Below are 9515 nucleotides of genomic sequence, written 5' to 3'. Positions count from 1 at the left end.
TTGGCAGCCAGCACAGGTCTTCTCCAAGCAGCTGCCGTGACAGACAGCTCCTGAACCAGCCCCCCTCTGCAGTGCTGCTCTAAAATAAAAATACCTCCCGCCTGCTCCGCTCCACTCCCGGCCAAACTTCCTCCAGGGGCAAAGCGAGGGGGACGGCACCCCTCCTTCAGCCTTCCCCCCCCACCCCCCACCCCGGCCCCCCAAAGCCAGGCTGAGGGATGCTGTAGGACAAACAGCCCCCCCCAAATCCTCCATCGGTCCCCGCCGCTCCCCCCCCCCCACAGCCCCCCCATCGCCGTGCCGGACGCTGGATCCCCGCACCCTCGCCCACCTCCACCCGCGGCCCCGGGGCTCAAGGTCAGTACCTGGGGGGGGGTGTGGGGTGTGAGGGTCACACTGGGGTTGGGGACACGCTGTTCCCGCAGTTCCAGGGGGTTTTGGTCACCTCTGCCCGCTCCCAGCGCCTGGCCGGGGGCGGTGGAGGGGACTGGGGAGGGGGGGTGAGGATGAGGATAGTGCTGCCCCGCGGCTGCTCAGAGCTTTTTGGGGGGGGGCTGCGCTGGGGAACCCCTCCCCTGCACCTGACACTGCAACCCCGGAGCGATCAGGAGTTAAAATTGTCCGAAGGGTCCCCCCTGCCAGCACCCCTCGCCCACCGCAGGCGACCGGGGACCGTTAAACACCCCTCCACACACACGCCCCATTTGCGGGATGCCCCCTCCCCACAAAAAAAAAAGGGAAAAAAAAAAAAAGCCTTGAAAAGCGTGGAAAGGAGGGAGAACAAAAAGAAACACCTCTTGAAAGCCACCTCCGTGGGTGCCCTCCCGCCGCAGGGGGACCGCAGGGAGGTGGCAGCGCGCCCGCCCGCAGCGGCCCCGCACGGAGGGGGAGGGGGGGGAAGCGGCCGCAGGGCGACCCCCACCCCCCCCACCTCCCGGGGGCTGAGTCCAGCCCAGGGCTGGCCCTTCCCACAGGGAAAAGCGTTTGTTTTTTTTTTCCTAGTGCTAGGGATAAAATGGGGTCACCCCGCATCCCTACCAGCGACACCCGCCCCCCTTTAAAAATCTCAACAACCAACAACAACAAAAAAATATTAAAAAATAATAAAAATAATTTAAATCAGCAAAAAAAAAAAAAAAAAATAAAAGCTTTGCGATGCGGATGGGAAAGCAGAGGGTGACCGGCTCGCCTTTTTCTGCTGCCTAAAAGCAAGAGTTTCGCTCTTTAATCCCTTCGAAGCGCCCCGCGCCGCTCGCAGGGTCCCCCCTCCCACCCGCGGGGGATGCTCACGAGTGGGTGGCGGTGCCGGAGGAGGATGCTCTGTCCCCGCCCCGCCCCCGCCCCGCCCCGCCCCCCCCCCCCCCCCCCCCGCACACCCTGCTCCAACCCCGAATTGCGTTTTTAGCAGCTGCCGGACAGGCTGCAGAGCTCGGGGCGGGCTGAAAGGCACGTCGCGCCGGCGTTAATTAGCCTTAACGGGAGTCATTAGCCCAGGGCTAATTGCGGGGCTGAGCGTCGGCATCCTCCGAGCTCCGCTGATGCCGGGCGGGGGGGGGCTCGCCCGCCCTAAGGCTCGGGGGTGGGAGCACTTTGGGACCACGGTGCTTTAGGAGCCCCCTCAAGAGCTCAAGGTTGGGCAAAATCCCAGGAGAAGGCGAGCAGCAGCCCACGGCAGGGGAATAGGGGCATCCCATCCCATCCCATCCCCTCCAGCACGGGCATCTTTGTGCTCTATCCCGGAGCCCTTCCAAGGATCCAATTAAGAGGGGACATCAGAGACACGCTGGAGGAACCCCATCCTGGGGAGCTGGCATCCCGGAGCATCTCTGAACATTGGGACGGATGCAACTTGCTGGGAAGAGCCTTTTTATCAGGATCTCCTGCTTGAGCTGCCCCCAGATCCTGGCTCCTGGGTGGGTTTTGCAGCAGGGTTCAGCAGCAACCTCTTTCCTCACACCTGAGTTGTGTCCCAGGTGTTACCGTCTTCTCCATCTCTTCAGCTCCCGGCCTTCAAGGAAGCCCACAAAGCAGAGCTGCTGAGGACCAGCAGCAATTTAGGGTGTTGGAGGGGCAGGTGAGCTCCCACCCCTGGTTTACTTTCCTCTCCTCCTTCTCTTTCCCAGGTCTGGATCCCCTGCACCAGCTGGGGCGCTGACCTGCCACCATGGGGGTTAAAACGATGCTCCCCAGCTACGAACTGGGGTTTTATGCTCTCACCGTGACGTGCGCTGTGGTGTACAGCGGCAGCGGGATCTTTGAAGCTTCCAGAGGTAACGCTCCCCACCTCATCCCCCCCTGGAGGGGGCCCTGGGAGGGAGGATGGATGTCAGGCGGCTGCTTTTACAGTTGTCGATACCAACAGCAGATCCTCGGATTTAATTTTGGCAGAGAACGACTTGGGAATCCTTTGCAAGGCTCCAGGAGAGTTTTTGGCCTTTTTGCCCGGTTGCCCCCTTGTCCCCATTTCTGTGGCTCAGGGCAAGAGGCTGTGGCACGTCACAGCTCTCCAGGCAACCACCCTGCCTACACAGGGCTGCTTCCCCAATGCTTCATCTGGAAGCCCAAAAACCCCAGAAAATTTCATGGGATCAGCTGAGGGTCCCTGGGATGGGCACTGCGAAAAGGCTTTGCTGGAAATTCTTGCAGAAATCGAGGTTCCTGACTCCTGTGGTTATCTACGGGAATTAGGCGCTTTGGGGATGGGTTGTTTGAGCCCTGATGGCTCATCATCGCGGTGAGGAAGGCTCCCTGCTTTGCCAAAACCCAGGCCCCGTTTCCCAGAGCTGTTTCTTTCCCCATAACTCTGGTTCTTTTGCAGACAGCATGAACAGAAAAGCTTTTCGGGACGGCATAAAGCCGGGCTGGCACTACTTCGGCAGGAAGATGGTAAGCGGAGAAAGGACTCGGTCTTTTCTAGTTACCGGTGACACGGTCGGTGCTGACCGCTGGAGAAGCAGAGCTGGTTTTTCTGCTGCTGACGTATTTTTTGCAAAGTCCACGTGACTCCTATTTTTCTCCCTAAAGAACCAGTCAGGAGAATATCCTGAGCAGCACCGTGGATGCTCTGCTTTGTGCGCACCGAGACGAGCAACCTCTGCGCATCTCTCCTGGGGTTTTATGACCAAGCTGGGGTGCTCGGGAGCCCTTGGGTGGAAAACGGGAAGAAAAGGCTTTGGAAATGGTCTGGTTTCCCCTCCAGACGGGTGTTGGGGCAGGGGTGCGAGGGCTGGGGGCAGTAAGGCACCCGGTGCTGCTCCCGCAGGACGTGGCCGATTTCGAGTGGGTGATGTGGTTCACCTCGTTCAGGAACGTCATCATCTTCGCCCTCTCGGGACACGTCCTCTTCGGCAAGATCTGCTCCATGACGGTGCCGCAGGTGAGCCGGGGATGTGGTGGGATGGATCTGAAAGCACCAAGGGTGACCTGGGACCTGCGGAGGGGGGGTTGAAGGATGTTCTGGGATGGGCGGGAGCAGGGTCGGGGTTTTCACCACGCTGACCACGGGTCGGGACCGCTCTCTCCTCACAGCACCGGGCTGTGGTGTACATGCTCTACGGGGTCTCGGCCGTGCTGGGCAGCATGGGGCTCGTCTACCTGATGATCATCCTCTCCCACTGCCTTGTCCTCTACTCCGTCGCGCTGGCCAAGCAGAAGTGGCTCTGCTACGTGGCCGGGCTCTGCTGTCTCGCCTCCTTCAAGGTGGAGCCATTCAGCTCGTGGCAGGTAGGGGCTGTCTCGGGCCATCTCTGCCTCATTTCCAGCCCACTTGTGTCCATCTCCTTGGGTTTATCTCCAAGGAGGGTTCCTGTGGCACCCGCAAACCCCAGGCACTTCTTCTGGCTACTTCAGATCTCCCACAGGGTTTCAGAAGGAGGGGACTTTGTGCTGCTTGGGAATAATCACACGGGGACTATGTCATGTTTTGGTGGCTTCATGCTGGGCCAAAGCTCAGGACACCTGAATCCTCCTTGTTGCTTAGGCAACAGCTTGTCAGACAGGCAAGGTGTGTTCCTGTCCCGTGCCTCAGCTTCCCCATCCGTAACATGGTGCTGGGATGGGTTCAGTGATGCCCATACCTATCTCTTAGGTCTCTGCCCAGTTAAGACTTTCACTGGTGGGTGGAGAGAAGCCCAGGAAGGACCTTATAAAGCTATTCAGTCCCTCTGAAGGACAGTGCTGCCTCTCCCTGCCTGCTGCTTACCTCCTGATATGCGTTCCCCTCCCCTCTCCATCAGGCTTCTGCTGGCTTTTCTTCACTCCCTGAGGAGGGGGACATTCCCACCCCAGACCAAAGCCTAGGTGGCCCACAGCTGCTTGGTGAAGACGTGGCCAAGAGGATCCACCACTTCCCATCTCCTCCGGGATGCAGGAGCCAGCTGGGAAATCGAGCCCCAGTTTTTTTCTTTTTCCAAGAGCAAGGCTTATGAGCTCCAGGGACACTTGGTGTCAGAGGGTAATTAGAGGCTTTGCCAGCTGCCCCAGGAGTGATGTCCTCCACAAAGCAAGGGAGCACAGAAGCGACACCGCGTTCCTGGTGGTAACTATTTGTTTCTCATCCAGAGCGGATTTGTAACTGGAGCTTTTGATCTTCAAGATGTCCTCTTCTACGGAGGAAGCGGCTTCACCATCATGCGCTGCATGAGCTTTGCACTTGAGAGCTCTGAGAGGAAAGAGGGCATCTACTCCATCTTCGACCTCCTCAAGTACAACTTCTACCTCCCATTCTTCTTCTTCGGGCCCGTCATGACGTTTGACCAGTTCCATGCCCAGGTGAGTGCTCCTGAGGCAGGGCTGGATGAGGACCTCTCCCTGCGTGTATTTGCTTGGGTTTAATGCCTGCAAAACCCCATCTTTTGCCACAGTGAAGGTGCAAATGGTTGTAGAGCTTCTTGTGGTCACCTAGTCTGTGCCATGATGCTGTGATTTTTGTGTGGAGGGGCATCAACCTTCTTTTTTGGGTTTTGGGCCGCTGATCTGTTCAGAGGGGAAGACGTTGCTGTGGTGAAAGCATCACACTGGGATGAGGAGGGGAGGGTTCAGCTCATGTCCTTGCTCGCTGGGCACCTGCACTGCTCGGTGCCTCAGTTTCCATGCGCTGTCACCCCAGCAGCTCCATGCTGCCCCACTGCGCGGTACCGGGAGGCCACGGTGAGAGCCAGACATGTGGTGCCCATCTGTGGGACCTCTGCATGCTGGTGGGTGTGACAGCAAGGTCAGCCTCACATTTCCATCCTGCTGGTTCACCCAACAAGCATGAATTTCCAGGCATGGTCTGTGTCTTCATCTGAAGTTATTTCTCTAGAAATAAGTAAGATTGGGTGCCAGGCTGTCTTTCAGCAACCAGGGGCTTCCTCTGCTCTTCATGAAATACCCTGGTGACCCATTTGACTCTAGAGATCATAAGGTCAGCGCTGGTGTCCCCCACAAGGGATGCTGGTGGTGCACTGAGTCTACTGGCAGCCCATTTTCAGCAGACGAGTGCTAGGGATGGCCAGGCCACTGAGGGGCTTTTCTCCCCAACCTGCTGGAAGAAACGCTTCATCCTAAGGCTTCATCTCTCCAGTCATGTCTTATCTGTCAGGCTGAAGTCCAGCTGAGCGTGGCTCCAGCAGTCCCACTGTCCAAGCCCCTCTGGAGGGTTTACAGTGCGCTGGGGTGCTGTCCTCATCCCATATTCCTCTTCCTTCCCCAGTTTCCATCAGTCGTTCCTATGAAATGTGCAGCCCTGGCTTCTCCTAACGCTGCAGCCAGTTATCTGTAAATCAGGGCATTAAACTCCTCCTGTCCCCAAGACCTGAACTCCTCCTGTCCCCAAGACCTGAACTCCCACCGCTTCTACATGGCTTGTTCTGGAGGGGGTTTTATTTTGGGCTCCTTTGCACAGCCCCAAACCTGGATGTCTCTAGCCACTTAATGAGCAATTCCCGCCTCTGCTGCTTAAAACGCTCACCCCAAAGGGACAAGGATTAACTCCACAACCCCTTTGCCATGCCCCAGCTAAGGGTCCTGTCTTGGCCTGGCCACCACTGCCATCTCCTGGTTAGATGCCCCCCTGCACTGCTGGAGCCGCAGCTAATTTTAGGGGTGAATTCCTAATTGCCCAACAGCAATTACAGGGGCAGGTAGATGGAGTCTGACCCAGTTAGGGGGCAGATCTGTGTCTTTTTGGCTCCTACTGGTGCTGCATCCTGGTGGAGACCTTGTGTGATGGGAACTCATCTGTACCAGGGCTTGCTCAGCCCCATTTGAGCTGAAAAGCATCTTCCTTACTAGGATCAAGGGAATAATTTCACTTCTGTAGGGCTGCAAGTGTGGGGGACACCTCCCTGATCCCACGGGGATGGTGGCAGAGTGCTGCCACCACACGCAGACATGAGGACAAGAGGAAACAGCCTCAGGTGGCACCAGGGGAGGTTTAGATTGGACATTAGGAAAAATTTCTTCACAGAAAAGGTTGTCACTACCCAGAGCAGTGGTTGAGTCACCATCCCTGGAGGTATTTCACTTAGGGACATGGTTTAGTGGTCGACTCAGCAGTACTAGGTTAACAGTTGGACTCGATGATCTTAAATATCTTTTCTAACCTAAATGATCCATGATTCTATGAAAGGGGGGCTCCGTGTCCTCCCACACATCTCCATGCCAGAGTCTGTCCTCCCTCAGCTTCTCCTCCAGCTTAGAGTCCAGCAGCCTCTTTGTGTCCTTAAAGCACTTGGCATATAACAGACACACACACACAAAAAATCTGGCAAAGGCTTTAATTCTCAGGAATCATCTGGATTTGACGATGGGGCTGGTGCGGCAGCCTGCGGATTATGTCGGGAGAGCTCCCACCTCTGGCAGGGAATAAAGGGAAAGTAATAAACATAAGAGGATTTTGAATAGAGCAGCAATTTTTACAGCGATGCGGGGAAGTGAGGACATCAGTCTGCCCGGTGTAATCCTGAAAGCTCGCTCTGATGATTTTTTATATTACAACGGCCAGAGACATGACAACTCCTGGAGGCAAAGCCCGGCCCCTGTTTGTACAAGACACAGCAGAGACAAAATCCCCATTGATCAGGTCCCAACCGATTCAGGATGGCTCCTCCAGCAGCTCTCCCTCTCATTTACAGCAGGCCTCTGCAGCAGAAGCTCCAGAGACCACCAGTTCTCCTCCTCCTCCTCCTCCCAAGTGACCCTGGCCAAAGATACACATCCAGCCCTGGCAGAGCTGTCAGGTGGGATTCCAGCACTGCTCCCAGCCTCTCCTGGGCATGTGGATGCCCTTCCCTACAGGCTGTGGCGCCCTGTAGATGTGATGAGTACGAGCATTTGCTCCCTCTGGGTGACTTGTGCAAGGGGCCGCCCTTAAGCAAAGTTGATTTTCTAAGCATGTCCCTGCAGAAAGAGCATAAACCCCAGCTCCTCGGTCAGTACGGTCTTCACCCCACCTAGGGTCCCTTAGGTACAGCCAGACCTGTCACTGCTGTGTCACACCATGTGCCTGCTCTGCTGGAAACGCCAGTGATGGGAACAGCCTTTGCTAGGAGGGTGCTCCAGGAGGCGCGTTGCTGCCGTGCTCAGCACTGAGGTGGGGGTGTTGGAGGGATGCTGTGGGTGGGACATGTCCTGCTCCTTGTGGATGGGTTCACCTGAGCTAGTCCCTTGGGTCTTCCTTAATCAATGGAGATTCGGGCCACATAGTCCATGGTGTGATTTCTAAAGGAGAGTGTTCGGTCCCCATTTGGACCTTGACTGCTCCTCTGGATGGAGGAACACACTGTCCATCCTGTCTCTTAGCTCAGCCCTTTCCTGGTTTGCCATCCCGGCAGGTGAGCACCCAAGAGCTAAGACGCAAAGACAACGAGATGAGGCATATCCGGGTCCATGCCCTCCTCCACGTAGGGGCCATCATTGCTGTGGACATCTTCTTCCACTTCTTCTCCATCCTCACCCTCCCTTCTGACCTGAAGTTCATGAACCGCCTCTCGGACTGGTCCTTGGGTGAGTGGCCGTGCTTGGACACATTCACACCTGTACTCAGCTTCGAGGCAGCGGTGGGTGATCCAGATCTCCATCCATCCCTACTGAGAGGCTTTGGCAATGCCTATGTTGGGCAGGTTTGAGCAAAGCCCCTCTTCTTCCCGTGGACAATACACAGAGCTGGAGCCCTAGAAAGCAGATGGTGTTGGGCTGACATTCTCCCCGGGTCCAAGTGTAAATTGTTTAGCTCCGGGTTTAAGAGGCTGAGCATCAAGCCATTCCCATTGCCTTTGGACTGGAAGGTAGCTCAGCACCTCCAAAAAAAACAGCCCTATGCTGTTGCAAGAGGTACATCTGCTATCTCAGATGCCTTCCCAGGTGGCCACCCACTACGGGTGTTTGTGAGCCACTGAAATGGTCCCAGGCATAGGGTGCACAGTGAGCAGCTCAGGGGAGTTGTAGCTGCTGTTTTCAACTGGCTAACAGAGGGTTACAGAGAAGGTGAGCTCTTCTTGGAGGCTGGAAGGGAAGAAGCGGGACACAGCAAACAAGGAGCAGCAAGGCAAAGCCTCATTGCATGTGAGGAATGTTTTTCACAGAGTGGTCAAACACTGCAACAGAGGCCCAGAGGGGTTATGGATTCTCCAAAAATAGACATACTCAATGCTCAAATGAACACGGTAGAGAGCAACCTAATCTCCCTTTAAAGTGGGCTGTTCTCTGAGCAGGGCTGGACTAGGGACCTCCAGAAGCCAAACTCCCCGGATGAGTCATGGTAGCAACACTGGCATTCAGCTGGCAGCTGGATGGAGGATTTCAGCTGGCCAAATACACGTCTGATGGCAGCATCTCAGATGCCACAGCGTATCTGACATCCACACGGACAGCAGACAAGCAGGAGGACGCCCATGTCTCTCCAGAGTGGCAGCTGGAGGCCAGGAGAAAATCCTAATGCAGCTAGGATGGCACTAGCATTGATTTAGGATGTCCTAAGAGACCTGGGTGGATTGACCAAGCATGTGTGTTACTCCAGAGGGAGCTGAGCTCCTCTGCAGGCTCTGCTGCCTGTATTGACCAGATCTACCTGGTCCATGGTGGGAGCTCAGGCACTGCTCACATCGAGGCACTGTGTGGCCCTTAATCTGTGAGCTGAATCCCACCAAGATGGAGGCATTTGAGCTTCTGTTTGTAGCAGCGCTACTGGAAAGGGCACCCCGAGCCGGTACATTCCTGCTCTCCTCGACTGCTCGCCCAGGCACGTCTCCCTCACCGGGCTTGAGCTTGGCGGGGGGGGGGGGGGGGGTGGGGGGTGGGCATGAGGAGCCGCCCCTCCACCGCGCACAGGCCTTTTCCTGCAGCTGCCACTCTCCTGCCCACCCCGGGGCGGGCTGAGGAGCCGCTTCCCTCCCGGGCACAGCCGGATCCCCGAGGGACCGGGCTTGCTACGGGCCCCGCGGCCGGGTGGCGCCTCCGGGGCGGCTGAGGGCAACTGTCCTGGCGGCCGGGCTGAGGGGAAGGCCGCCAGCCCCGCCCCTCGGGCGGTGACGTCC

The 9515-nt window shown here is 56.9% G+C and overlaps 1 protein-coding gene across 1 annotated transcript; it reads left to right on the top strand.

The window, feature by feature from the left end:
- Positions 1-2164: 2164 nt before the first annotated feature.
- Positions 2165-9448, top strand: LOC147415412 (protein-cysteine N-palmitoyltransferase HHAT-like protein). The gene is made up of 7 exons (XM_086467358.1): positions 2165-2270; positions 2819-2886; positions 3263-3376; positions 3529-3723; positions 4561-4770; positions 7815-7986; positions 9324-9448. The coding sequence occupies exons 1-7, from the start codon at positions 2165-2167 to the stop codon at positions 9446-9448; spliced, it is 990 nt and encodes a 329-aa protein (XP_086323484.1).
- The last annotated feature ends 67 nt before the right edge of the window (positions 9449-9515 follow it).

The sequence above is a fragment of the Leptosomus discolor genome, chromosome 6 (genome assembly GCF_034619465.1).
Source record: "Leptosomus discolor isolate bLepDis1 chromosome 6, bLepDis1.hap2, whole genome shotgun sequence".
NCBI classification, from domain to species: domain Eukaryota; kingdom Metazoa; phylum Chordata; class Aves; order Leptosomiformes; family Leptosomidae; genus Leptosomus; species Leptosomus discolor.
This window is presented reverse-complemented; position numbering and strand designations above follow the sequence as displayed.

Coding starts and splice junctions, on each gene's coding strand:
- LOC147415412 (XM_086467358.1), top strand. CDS start 2,165: ATGGGGGTTAAAACGATGCTCCCCAGCTACGAACTGGGGTTTTATGCT. Junction 3,377..3,528: donor GCTCCATGACGGTGCCGCAG/GTGAGCCGGGGA, acceptor CTCTCCTCACAG/CACCGGGCTGTGGTGTACAT. Junction 7,987..9,323: donor CCTCTCGGACTGGTCCTTGG/GTGAGTGGCCGT, acceptor CTTTTCCTGCAG/CTGCCACTCTCCTGCCCACC.